Source organism: Bubalus bubalis, chromosome 7, assembly GCF_019923935.1.
Source record: "Bubalus bubalis isolate 160015118507 breed Murrah chromosome 7, NDDB_SH_1, whole genome shotgun sequence".
NCBI classification, from domain to species: domain Eukaryota; kingdom Metazoa; phylum Chordata; class Mammalia; order Artiodactyla; family Bovidae; genus Bubalus; species Bubalus bubalis.
Window position 1 is genome coordinate 87542520 of NC_059163.1, and position 13799 is coordinate 87556318.

Here is a 13799-nt window from a genome sequence, read left to right on the forward strand (position 1 = left end):
ATTCAAACCAAGCAAGTTTTGTTGAAGAAATGGGTCATATGCATTTTACCTGTCCAGCTGAAGCCAAGGTGATCAGCAATATATGCCAGCCTTTCCTCAATCCGTTCCTGCTCATCCTGTTGATCTACAGAAGGTCAAAAACAGAATGGCCAAAAGTTGTCCATGACAGGAGAGGAACCACAGTACTGATCATCCAAAGAAAGACAGTCAATTGTCCAAATATTTGATTACAGCACAAGTTAACTATAACATTTTAAATCATATTAAATTGTGTATTTGCCTGATTTCTGGAATGGAATGGGGGGATACATTTAATAAAAATCATGGAAACCATCTGCTTCCATATCTCTTTAATCAAGACTAGCCATTGGACATAACTGCATAAGTTACTGATTTCTAGTAATCTTATGACTTTCCTCTTAAATTGTCTGAGAGGATACTGCCCACCCTAAGATAATCATCTTGCTCATCAAACAGCAGAAAAATCTTAAATGGGATGGAGAAGTGGAGTAATTGGTTAGGAACTCCTATTATTGCCTGTGGCAGTATAAGATCACTTCTGAGTCACGTAGCAAAAAATCACATCCAAGATTCAAGAGACCTAGATCACCCGTTGATCAGACCATCCCGGTTTTTTCCGTGTGGCCAGAAACAACGTTTGTCTTGGTCCTGGTGACCTTGGAAGAAGGAAGAATAAAATGTACATAGTTGTACGTGTATGTTATATTAATATGTATATATGCCTTTTGGGCAAAGTTTCTGTCTGCTTACCACTAAGTAAACTCAGATAATACTCCCACAGACTACAATTTTGCCTTTTATTTTTAACTTCCATTAATCGATGGGCAGCATTTTAGGTCATGGTATCATGACATTTTTTATAATCCAAATTTAAGAATAATAGTCTTTATTGTAGAGATATTGGAAGACCAGAGGCTTCTTCTCAAAGCCATCTATGGTTTCCTTTTTTCATAGTTCAAAGGGTCATCATCCCCTCACAGTCAACTTAAATCATGCAAAGTTTGAGTTTTCGTTGTCTGCCGCATCTATTCAGAGTCCATTCTCTATTTATCTGTCGCATAAATGAAAAGCATGCTTTTACCTTATGACTGCTTAAAGTATTTACCATTGGTATCTGAAATCCAACCTTTCTAAATCAAAAACAAATCCACAACAATTAGAATTTCATGATATGTGAAATCTTCTTGTGCCAAACGGCTTTCTAATGATCATAAAATTGCGAAGTACTAATTATTTCAAAGTACACAAAAGAAGAGAAAGCAATGAATCCTCATAATACAAAACGAAACCAAATAAATCCATGTGCTTAATTTGAGGCTAAAGCCTAGAAAGTCAGAACAACAAAACTCAAAGCTTGCATGGCCTCACGTGCAGCGGCTAGAGGAAAGGCAAGATCCTGGTTGCCTGCCGATCATGTTTATGTTTTCCATAAGCATTCTCATTACTCAATCTTGAGATTGTTTCCACGGACAAGAGTATACAGAGAAAGCACAAAACACAAAGGGCTTACACAAACATAGTAACCACTACAGAAAGCTTAAAGGAAATGAGACACAAATCACCAACTAAAACAGACATACAAAAAATAAAACTATATCAAATTTATGACATGCGTAGCACAGGGAATCCCAGTGGCTGGCAAATACCTTCAGCATGGTCATGGCCATTTTCATCAGGGATGCGTTCAATCAGAGTCTCAATGGACTCATCCCAAATGGGCCTTGTGTCAAAGATGTCCTCAGGAATTGAGTTCTCGGTCTCAACAGGTGGCAGATTTTCAATTACTGAAACTTCCAGGGCACTACTACTTTCATCATCTGAAACTAAATCTTGCTCCCTTTCTGACTGTGTGAGTCTATCCACTAACTTGGAAGCTTCATCACTAATCTCCTCAAAGAATTCTATGGAGTTCCTGTAAAGATCAAAGAAATGCTCCTTATTGTCTTTTGTGGGGCTTGTGGCCCCCCTGCAGGAAGATGCGGTGCTTTTGCTCTTTACTGGCAATCGGGATGCAAATATCTTTGGTCTTGTGGCCCCTTCCTCTGATTCTAACTCAAGCTCCTCTTCCTCACTGGTGCTTTCTATTTCTGCCTCAGTGTAACTTCTAGTTTCTACTGGACATTTGGTCTTCATGTCCAAACTGGCATCAGATTCAGATTTGCTTCTATCATCCAGTGCGCTGCTTGTCGAGTCCTGTCCCTGGGGACCACCTGTCTTCTTTAGAGGCGAGTCTAGACGTGAAGGTTGCTGCTCCACTCTTTGGGCAGGTGCTTTCACGGGGATTTTAGACTTTGGTTTTGCTTCATCTTCTTTACTTTCCTCATCCAGGCTGGGCAGAAAATCTTCAGAAAGGGAACTCTCGTATTCCGCCGATGGAGGTATTGAGGCTGAAGTGGGGATAGTCCTTACAGGGATTTTGGATTTGCTCTCAGTAGAAGGCACATTCTCCATGGGTGCAGTAGGGATTTCAATGACTGATTTCTGTTCCTCTGGGGAGGAATCAGGAGAATCATCACCCTGATCTGAATATACAGACCTAGTGACTGTGGAAAAATCTAACTGAACTTGTACAACTTGTTCAGGGAAGTCAGGGCAAGTGGTCTGCTTCACACTGGACGGAGGAAGGGAATCACCCATTTCATGGATGAAATCAGCCTCTTTCATGGATGTTTCTGTGGAGGCTGAAATGTCTATTTGGGAGCTAAGTGGGGTATCTGAAGTGTGTATTTCTTCTACCTCCTCACTCAGGTCATCTGGGAGTAACTCTGCTTCATCATCCACTGTTTCTTTTGATTCTGAGAGTGTTAATGACTCAGCTGATGTCTCCACCGGTGGGGCCTCAGCACCTGTACCCCCTTCTTTCATGTCTTGTGAGACAGTCTCTTCCCTGGATTCTTGCCCAATTTGGAAAAAGTGAAAGCTTTCATCAGCATAGGACCTTTTGGTCATATCAATGGCACCACTTCGGGTCATCTCAAACAATTTTCCTTCCTGAAAGAGAAATGGATTTTGCTCACTGGTTGGGGTCCCCTCTTCAGTTGGGGTCCTAGCAGGAGTGGTGTCAGGGGTGGTACCCTGTGACTGTCTGTCTACCATCAAACCAAATATCTTCTGTTCTTCCTCTTTCACTCGAGCCTCAAAGGCTTCGTCATCCTCACGGATTTCACTCCAGGAATCAGAATCCACATCAGTTTTTGTGATGATGACTTTGCTTATTTGTTCACTGACAACTGTTGATGTTTTTGGTACAGGTGGCTCCAAAGATGAGGAGGCTCCCTCTGACTGTATTTCCTGCAAGGTACTCTCTTGTTTGGATTCTACTTCCAAGACCTGCTTCTCAAAATTAGCTTCTTTACTTGAAACAGTTTTATCAGAGGAGCTTGTCTCTACTACATCTTCAACAGAGGATGTGATGGTAACAGAATACTCTTCAGAAGAATGAAAACTTGTGTGTCTTGTATCTGTTTGGGTTTTGCTTTCTTCACCAGAGAAAAAAGATTGAGAAGGAACATTTTCATAAGGGCTTATGATTTGAGGATCATAGATTTCCCCAGTCTCTGTTGGGTCTGACACTGGAACATCCAAGGATGATCTATAAGTTTGAGTAGTAATGAGTGAATCTTGAATGGAACAGTCCTCTGGTAAGCTCTCAAAAGCTTGGTCAGGTTTTGTGACCTCCATTTCTGTAGCAGAAGCTGTAGAGACCATGTCTTCATCTAATTCTTTTGCTTCAGATGCTGGACAAAGAGGTAAAGAGGAGAAAGATGGAGAGCCTTCACTGGGGGCATCTGCTTGTGGAGATTCGACTCCAGGAACACCAAGCTCTTCTTCTAGGTCTTTCTCACCAGTGTCTTGGAGGGCTAGTGATTCCTTATGGATAACTAGCTGCTCACTGACATCGTCACCGGGGGAACTGTGGAGACCTGAAGAGACAGGAGCGGCTGAGTTGTTAGGACTCCCAATCTCACACTCCTCAAGCCCATCACCAAGTTTTGGTTGATAAGCATCTCCATTCAGATCATCATAAGATATCTCTGGTCCATCAGTGGGAAGAGCATGACTGTCTTCGGGTAAGCGAGATTTATAATCTTTTTCTTCTTCTGATTTATCTGAATCTTCCTGAGCATCTTCATTCATCTTAAAAGTGTATTGCTTGGAAACGATAGGCTGGAATTGTATTTCTTCAGGACTGGAATTTGAGTCTATGCTGGATGGAAGTGGGGAAGGAGGCTGCACTCGAATAACTGGCTCTGCCAAGAGACCTGAGTCAGCACCTTTCTTCAGCTGTGTCAACTCAGGTTCACTTTCTGAGGAGGAAGAAGCCTCCCTGCCCTCTGTTGTTACTACCGCAGGAGCGTCACTCTCATCCTCGACACTCTCTGTGTGTTTTGGTTCATCCGTGTCTGCTGAACAGTCGACATCTGCATCAGAGGATGAAGAAGATTCTTCCTGCTTGGGTTCCCTTTTGTAGTCCCTTTTCTGCTTTGCTTCTTGTTCAAGTTCATCAAACGTTTTGATTTTGGTTACCATTTTAAACATTTCCTCTTCCGGTGTGAACCTCTTTTTCTCCCCATTTTCTGAGTCGTCCTCCTCCGCACATTCAGGAATCACAGCTGGTTTTGGTGTGTCTGTGGTTTTGGGCGTAACCTCGTAGCTAACTTCTTCGGAGCTGGGGGTGTCTGGGGAAAGGGGGCTCTTCCCCGAGCTCTCCATGAGTGACGTCTGCTCAAGGCTGTCATCCTCGGCACTGCCGTCGGGGTCTCGGAGCAGCCGGGACCGCACCGAGGCCACTTCCGTGAAGAGCTCAGTCTTGGCAACAGCTGAGGGAAGAGGAAAGTGACTTGGGAGAATTCCAGCCTTCATCTTTGGTTCAACGGGGCTGCTTTCAAGAGAGTCACGGCAAGGGGATTCCTTCAGAGGACTCGGTTCCAGAGAATCGGGAGTTTTGTGTGAGGAGTTATCTTCCAGCACAGGGCTGGCCTCCAGGGAGTCTTTGTGGCTCACAGCGAAGGATTCGTCAGCCCCGGGGCTGAAAACCTCACTCTCGCGGCTAGGGAGTGCGAGTTCTAACCCTTGCGGACTTCTAATGGCTGCCTGGGGCTTTGATTCAGTCCCTGAGCCTGCCTTTACAGCGGCCTCGGACAACGGTGAGGCCTCTGCCTCCCCTGAGGGCTTGGTGGCTGTGGATTCCTGAGCTTCGGTATCAGTTTGCGTCTCGTGGGATGGACTAATCTGTGCAAGTGGACCTTTGTCACAGGTCACTTCCTCAGTCAGTCCTTCGGGTGTTTCTTTTGCTAATGATACACTTTGACCACCAAGGCTGTCACCTTCCTGTGGGGGGCATATGTCTTTGGAAGGGTCTGGCGTGGCCTCTGTCAGCTGATGCTCAGCAGAGGACTCTGCTGCCTCGGTGACTGCAGCACCTTGCCCTTCAGAACCATCAGCAACATCTTTGGTTGAGGGATGTCCTTTTTCGGAATGACTTTCTGGTGCTGTTTCTAACTTGGTAGTTTCATGTGTTTCCCCAATCTGCTCCTCACTTTTCTTTGGCGAGAAGGAAAGGCTCTCTGGGCTTGTCTCAGGGGTCTCGGCTAGGCCCTCATGCTTATAGCTTTCCTCTGAACTAATCTGAGGGGTCCCTTCCATCAGGCTGCCACACGGAGAATCTGCCACTCCTTCGGGCTTCAGGCTCTCAGAACTGCCATGTAAAGCGCCACTCTGCAAAGACAGGGCTGGGAGGAACTCATCTTTCATGTAATCTAGTGGAAATGTCGTGTTGAAAGGACTAGTTAGCACTTGGTCTAAGTGAAGCTGTGCCTTCTCGGGCTCCTCACTCATACGGAACTGCTGGTATTTGTCATTGTCTTCCAGTTCTTGCTTAATGACGTCAGAAAAGTCAGTGGAGGTTTTCCGGTCTGGGCTGATCTGGAGATCCAGGTCTCCCTGGTCGTCAGCCAGCTTTTCTTTGGGGACTTCGCTATCTTTATGGCTTTCTTCTTCAGGCACTGGCTGAATAGGCTCGGGTGTTTTGTGGTTGAGAGATTTCTCCTTTTCTCCAGCCCCATCTTCTCTCTTAAACCCTGTGGAGGAAGCACGGACTGCTCTTCTGGGTTCTGAGAGTCCCGTGGCCAGGAACCTCTGGCCTCGTTTGATTGTCTGACTCTCCGTTTTCTGCGCTTCTCTTGGGGTTACTATCGGTCCCTTTTCTTTTTCGAGCCGACCTCTGCCCTTTTCTTGTGGCTGTTTTTGTTTTGCAGATTTGTGCTCAAAGAGTCCGGTCTTGTGTTTCGATGGGTCCTGACCTGACTGGAAAGCTTTCATCAGCTCCCGAACAGACATGGTCTCCTCGATTCTTTCTGTTTTTGAGGTGGGGGAGACAGGTGGTTGTTTGTCTGTTTTCCCAGAAGGTGACACTGGCAGGTGCTTCTCAGTTTTCCCAGAACTTGAGACAGGAGAATGCTTTTCCATCCTTCCAGCGGGTGACACCGGCAAGCGTTTCTCTGTTCTGCCAGGAGATACCGGCGGATGTTTCTCGGATCTCCCAGAGGGAGATCCAGGGGGGCGTTTATCTGTCTTACCTGACGGTGAAACAGGAGGGTGTCTTTCTGTTTTTGTAGAAGAGGACATAGGGGAGTGTCTTTCCGTTTTGGTCGAGGGTGAAACGGGTGAATGTTTCTCAGTTTTGCTTGAGGATGACACAGGGGAGTGCTTTTCAGCTTTCGCGGAGGGTGACACGGGTGAGTGTTTCTCGTTCTTACTCGATGGTGATACCGGAGGGTGCCTTTCTGTTTTGGCAGAGGAGGAAAGAGAAGTGTGTCTTTCTATTCTAGAGGAGGCGGATGCTGGCGCATGCCTCTCTGACTTCAGAGAGGGGGATGCAGCCAAATGTGTCCTTTGTGTTACCTTTTTTGGCACATCCTCTTTGCCTTTGACTCTGACAGGCAACTTGCTTCGACCCTTCTGTTCATCTTCCACTCGTTTCTGAAGGGCCTTCACCTTGTCCTTTATGGAACCAATGGGCGTTTCCTCTATCAAAGGTGACGTAGCTTTTACAGCAGGAAGAGGCTCGGGGGCTGAACCTGTGTCTTCATCTAATGACTCTTCCGAACTCCCTTTTTTAAGTTCTGTTTTTTCTGCACTAGCTTGTGGACTGTCCTCCTTCTGCTTTTGTTTCTCCTTTAATTTCCTTCTCACCGGCTTCTTGATCCCCAGGCTTGGTTTGGGCTGTTTCTGTGTACTCTGTGTCTCCTCTGAGGGTGCATCTTTGCCTTCGCTTTCTGAGTGCCTACTGGGACCCTGAGCCTCACACTTCTCCCCTACCATACCTTGCTCCTTCTGGGGCTGCTCTTCGTGAGGAGGCACGTAGGAATTCAGATCCTCAGTAAGGTAGTTCACTAGCCCCATTGAGTCTTTCTCTACTTCTACTTTGGTCTCTTTATCTAGTCTAACTTCTACACATGGGTATTCGGCGATCTCTAAAGATGCTTTTTGCTTAGCCTCCTCTATCTCCTCCTCACTGACAATGACCCACTCCTCCTCCACTAACTCTTTCTCTGGCTGAGACCTCGGCACACTGCCTTCATCTCCTGTGCAGGTTCCGCTTCTCAGGATTTCGTTCACCTTCTCTAAGTCCTCTTTAACTCTTTCAACAATTTCAAAAGGCTCCCCTGGCTCTTCCTCGGCAGCCTTCACCAGCTCCTTCACTTTGATGGAACCTGCCCTATCAGATCCATCTGTGGTCAAGATGGCGGTCATTTTGATCAAATCTTGTTTCATCTCAGAAACTTCAGAGAGCAAGTCCGGACTTGCCAGGACAGGAACTTCATTAACCAGGTGACTTTTCAGGACAGATGTTTCTGTAGATTCTGTCTCATCATCTTTGATGTGAATGGAAAAACATCGAAAGTAAAATGGAAATCAAAAAAGATATTGGCAAATGTAATCAGGACTGAAACGACACAGTGTCTTTTCCTGTCGTGGCGGGAGGGACAACAAAATGGGCTGGGAATGGTGGATCCACAAGGTCTCAGGATACAAAAGCAAAGCAAGGCTAACGGAAAAAAAACTGAAAAGGAAAAATGAGCAGGAAATAACTTGCTTAATTTTCTCACTTGTAGCACATCCACACATATAACAAAGCTTTAACAAATAATCAAGACACACACACACAAAATCACAAAACAAAGAACGAACGCAGTGAAATTACACAAAGATATCTCAAGATTGTTCAGATGTTACAGATCAATGTTGAAAAAAAATGAATATGGGAAAAAAAGGAAAAAAGCATTAGAAATCGCAGATAGTTGATTTCCTCTAGGAGAAAGCCAGTAGTAGCAAACTCAGAATACTTCCTAATGATGTATATACATTATTTAATCATAGAAAAATCTGGAACGCAGTATGTTTAGTTCTGCCAATATACAATGACTATATAAAATATATCTGAATCAGCTGCAAACCGGCATTTCATCTAAGGGAAATTCACACCTAACAGTGAAACAAACAGTCTTGTGCTGAGAGGCATGGTCCTTTCCTTGGAGCAACCTCCTTGCTTAGACACGTAATGGACAGACCAAGGAGGGAAAGAAAGGAAAGGAAAGAAAAACAACAAAAACGATTGTGATTAAACTTATATGTGAGTCCAAAGTTAAAATGTGATGCATGGCAACCCAAATCAGAGACAGTCACACGGACACACGCACAGTTTATGTAAGCCAAGTTATTTCCATGCAAAGCAAAGGTGGACTAAAACTGGTGGGCGAGGCAGCCTTGCGGAGATGCACGGGCGGGAAGATGGTGAGAAATTAGAACAAATGTGGAAAACGACTGTGGTGAAGCATAGTTATTTCCCTAAAAGTCCATACACGAGATGCTCAACGCAGTATGCTTGAGGCATGGGTAGTGGGTGCCTGCATCCATTAAAGCAAGGAGGAAAACTCAAACTCTTTTAGAATTTACTCATGAAGAGACCTTAGTTCAACAAGCCCTTTCAACAGAGCTCTTCTTTGGAGATTATTTTATACCTGGATGAAGATTATTTTATGATTGTTTTTACACTAAAAGAAAGCCAAACATGGGACTTCCCTGGCAGTGTAGTGGTTAAGAGCTTCCACTACAGGGGATAAGCACTTGATCCCTGGTTGGGGAACTAAGATCCCACATGCTGCACAATGTAGCCCCCTCAAAGGGAGGCCAAATGTAAGCCTATATTTGAAAATTTTTAAACAGTCACAATACCTTGATTCATTCAGGAGGATTAATGGCACTATATCAATATAGTAACCTTTTTTTTTTTAAATGATTGAGCCAGATGGATGAATTTTTAATTCCTATAAGCTTATATCCAAGGAAAAGGGTCATTTAAATAAACATATTAGTGCCAAAGAAAAAAGTGGAATAATTAAATCTCTTTATAAAAAGGAATTAATGAAATCAATAATAATGTAAAATTTTTTATAAACATAAGTGCCTTCTCTTGAGAGAATTAATATTTGTTGAGATATACTCTGTGAAATGCATATATAAAGATATATTTAACTTATATTAATACAGATTTTTTCAGATATAAAACAATGAAAACATCCAGAATTTTAAATATGGTAGTCCTAAACAAAGATTTATAGTGGTTAGTAATAGTGGTTAATAATGGCAACTAGCTTGTATCTTACATCATGATCTTAACCCTCATATTTAAGAAGGTAAGGAGATTCTTAAAGTATTTAAAAAACTTAGCAGTAAATTACATTGTGCTAGGACTTCAAGAAAGCGGGGGGAAGTCCAAAGATTACTGCATTGGGCTTAAAGACCATATTAAACATACTTCTAAGTTTTCTCCTTTCGGGAATAGCACTCTGAAAAACAGTGCATCAAAATAAATCTTAAGATGAATAAACATTAAAAATCAGATTTTTTTCTAAAGCATTTGGGGCATAAGAGTAGGAAAGAATCCTGAAAAACTCAATTTCTTCCACACAAGAACCTAGTCACCAGAAACAAGCCAACAAACTGAAAATTCAACTGAATGTTACAAACCTAAAATGAGGTCTAAGGTAGCTCTCTCAATGTCTATAAAAATCAGTTCTTTCTGTACTATATTATGCTTAGGCTTTGCATCATTATTTAAAATTAGCCCTATTATGACATTACGACATACTGTTATGGTTAGTAATTTCATCCAGGAGGTTTTCATTTTTGCTTTTCCTGGTTCTTAATTTTTTCAGAACACTTTTACAAAAGTCCATCAGACCTCAGCCCTAGAGAAGTCAGTTACACTTCACCACAGTAAGAGGTGCAAGGGGTGGGGGGGTGGCGTGAGGGGAGCGTTAGCTTCAGCTGAGAACTATTAAGACAGTATCACTTTTGCAGGTGTGGCCTACATAAGTAATGAGCTCTCTACTGATGTCAGGGTCGCTTGATATAAAAAGTGATACTGTCACATCAGAGCTTAAAAAAAATGAGATGACAATGTTATGCTAACAAATGGACAAAAACGGTAGGGTGAGTTTCTAAACAAGCATAACAGCAAAAGCAGGGTTAACAGGGATCCAAAAGAAAGTGAATGCTTAGATGAATAATCATTGCATTTTACTGATAATTTGCTCACAAATTAGATATATTCATAATTTAACTGGCCAAGCTGCTTCTCTAAAAATATATTAATGATTAATAAGGATAATATAAAAATATAATTGTTATAATGGTTAGTAATGGCAACTAGCTTGCATCTTAATTCATGCTTTTCTTTATTGTAGCCAGCTTTCACACAAACTCAGTTTTATTTGGAATCTTACTTTTTTCTGATGTCATATCGATCTGAAAGAAAAGATACATAAATTGAATGGTTACAAATAGTGCTGTGTCCCACATCCCCGATGTACACAATAAACTCTATCATAATTATAAACATGGGAGACACCATAAGTTATAGGAAGGTCAGAGTAATTTGCTACGGTTCTTCCCCAAGAGTGTCTTTGATTCTTATCCTAACTTTGGAAAAAACAAATCTGCTTTCTAGACACTATGGGTAGAAAGTCCTTTCCAACATGTTTCTTTGGGAAGATATGACCTAGAGGTGTTTGATGTTAGAAATAGATATTAGGGAAAAGGGCCAAAAAAAAAAAGTGAAGTAGGTATAAAACAGTGTCAATTTAGTTGAGAAAAAGCAAAGAACATGCCCAGGTGATATGTTCTATAGAAACAGTTTCATTATTAGTTACAAGACAGAATTCCAAATCCCCAAAATAACACAAACTAGATCTATTGCACTGAATAGTTCCTGAAAATATTCAATAGAAAATCGTAAGCCTAGCAGAAAAACTCATTTGGATATAATAGCAAAGCTGGTTTCATAACTGTGTTGCTCTTTCAACAAAGTATGTAGGTATCATTTGACCAGCCTGGGGATCGAGTCGTCAGCTACAGAAGGGAAACGATACGTGAGGCAAAGAGTGACTGCACACTTGAGGGCAGGCATGGCTTCAGTCTTGTAAGTTTATTGTGCATCTGGTCATACACGGTAGCACAATGAGGCTATAATCACCCCTCTCATCCTGCTCCACCGCTGGTATGAATAGAGAAGGGAATTGATGGGTAGTCTCCGAACTAATAAAGGCCTTAAATTTTAAGCTGGTGAGCACAAGGGTATGTATTATCTTTTTCTTCATGGTTTTGTATTTCAAATCCATCAGAACAACATTAAAAAAGAAAACTGGTATATTTGAAAACATTTATGTGAAACAAATAACAATTCCATTTGTATGTCTTAGAGATATGAAGCAATATGTTAATTAAGTATAAGAACTTTTTCAATAATTTCTTTCATTTCTGTAATGCTTAGGCATTTTCAGATCTTTATTAGGAAAAAAACATATACTTTCTTTGACTATCAAAGCAGGTATAATTCAAATGGCTAAAATTTATTCAAGGTAATCTCTCTAAGACTCATTTTTTTCATCTGTCATATAGCACTTATGGTATGACAACATACATCTTTTAGCATGACTGTGAGATCACTGTTGATGGGGTATGTGGAATACTTAATAAAGTGTCTACCTTATAAGAAGTGCTCATTATTAGTAGAGTTCTGCATTATAATATTAATATAGTAAGATGGATGAACTATATGCTCCTTTTGTTTTCAGTGGTTCTCAAACTTTTTGTTCTTAAGACGCCCTTTATACTCCTAAAAAAATACTGGGGAGTGTGAAGAACTTTTGCTTATGTTTAACATATATAAATATGTATCTGTATTACAAATGATAGCTGAGAAAATACAAGAACCCAAGTGTAAACAAACCCACATTCCATAGTGTCGGGGTGATAATGTCATCATATGCAATGCAGCCTCTGGAATACTTCTGTGTAGCTTGTGAGGATATGGGGGCTAAAAGGCAAATGATGACTCAGTACTAAGGAAACGGTTTTCTCCTCCCGGCATCTCCTGACCAACGTTTGAGAACCACTGAGACTGTGGTTTGATTTTCAGTAATTGGTAGAGAAATCTGTATTACTGCACAGACAGGTAATAATTTATAGGGAAGTTTTAGTGTCCTATGAAATCAGTCCGTAACATGCGAAAACAGGCTCAGGGAGGTTAAGTAAAATTGTGACCCTTCAATTACTAAAAACAACTGTATAACCCTCCTCTGTTAATCATGTGCTCTTATCGGTGGTTACAGCAATGACACAGCCATTAACAAGCGACAGTGCCATATAATTACCTCTTCCTCCTGTTCTTGATCTGACTCTGATTCCTGGCCACCCCAAGACGCCATGCAAGATGGAGAAAGAGAGCAGGAAGAGTAGAGAGCATTTAGAAGAGAAGACAAGACTAAATACCCTGACAGCAAACATCAGCAGGCAAGCATACAGTTAGCATTTGCATATTTTTTCTTACTAACAGTTTACAGAAGACAAGCACAAAAATTAAAGAAGATTGATTTAAATGCAAACATCTGTAGATTCAAAAGACAAAAGAACCAAAATTATAAATATACTAATCTATCAGACGAAAGAACTAATATTATAAATGTACTCATTTCAGATATAGGTTACCAGCAGCCACAAAGTGTGACATTTCATGGATTGGATGGCATATGTCTACAGAAATGGTGATGATAATATCTCAGCATAATGATGCTTTTAAACTGTGGTATTGGAGAAGACTCTTGAGAGTCCCTTGGACAGCAGAAGATCCAACCAGTCCATCCTAAAGGAAATCAGTCCTGAATATTCATTGGAAGGACTGATGCTGAAGCTGAAACTCCAATACTTTGGCCACCTGATGCAAAGAACTGGCTCACTGGAAAAGACCCTCACTGTGGGAAAGACTGAAGGCGGGATAAGGGGACAACAGAGGATGAGATGGTTGGATGGCATCACCGACTCAATGGACATGAGTTTGAGCAAACTCCGGGAGCTGGTGAATAACAGGGAAGCCTGGTGTGCTGCAGTCCATGGAGTCGCTGAGTCGGACACGACTAAGCAACTGAAGTGACTGAACTGAATATCTCAGCCATTACAGGTATTGATTAAACATGTTAAAAGCCACAAATGAACATGCAGTGAAGATATTTTCAATACACAGGCAATACTTAGGAGTTCTCTTGTAATAAAGAGCTACCCTGTTCTAAAATATATCTAAACTCTACCATGTTTGTCAATGTTTTCTTTTTGTTTTAGTTACTAAATGGAGAGCTGTCCTGGACCATCATAGAATTAATAACTGTGCCGGATATATCTTGACTTAGATACAAAAAGGAATAATGAACTAAATGCTT

The 13799-nt window shown here is 41.7% G+C and overlaps 1 protein-coding gene across 50 annotated transcripts in view; it reads right to left on the reverse strand.

The window, feature by feature from the left end:
• ANK2 (ankyrin 2) overlaps positions 1-13799 on the reverse strand; it is a 700483-nt gene that overhangs the window by 21430 nt on the left and 665254 nt on the right. For 29 of the 50 annotated variants that reach the window (XM_044946103.2, XM_044946112.2, XM_044946098.2 and 26 more), the window contains 4 exons: positions 12741-12773; positions 10812-10833; positions 1668-7898; positions 50-124 (listed from right to left, as the gene is read on the reverse strand). In XM_044946103.2, the coding sequence (XP_044802038.2) occupies positions 50-124; positions 1668-7898; positions 10812-10833; positions 12741-12773 (6361 nt within the window). The remainder of the gene's footprint in view (positions 1-49; positions 125-1667; positions 7899-10811; positions 10834-12740; positions 12774-13799) is intronic. The other 21 variants (XM_025290691.3, XM_025290686.3, XM_025290693.3 and 18 more) reach the window with 3 other exon arrangements.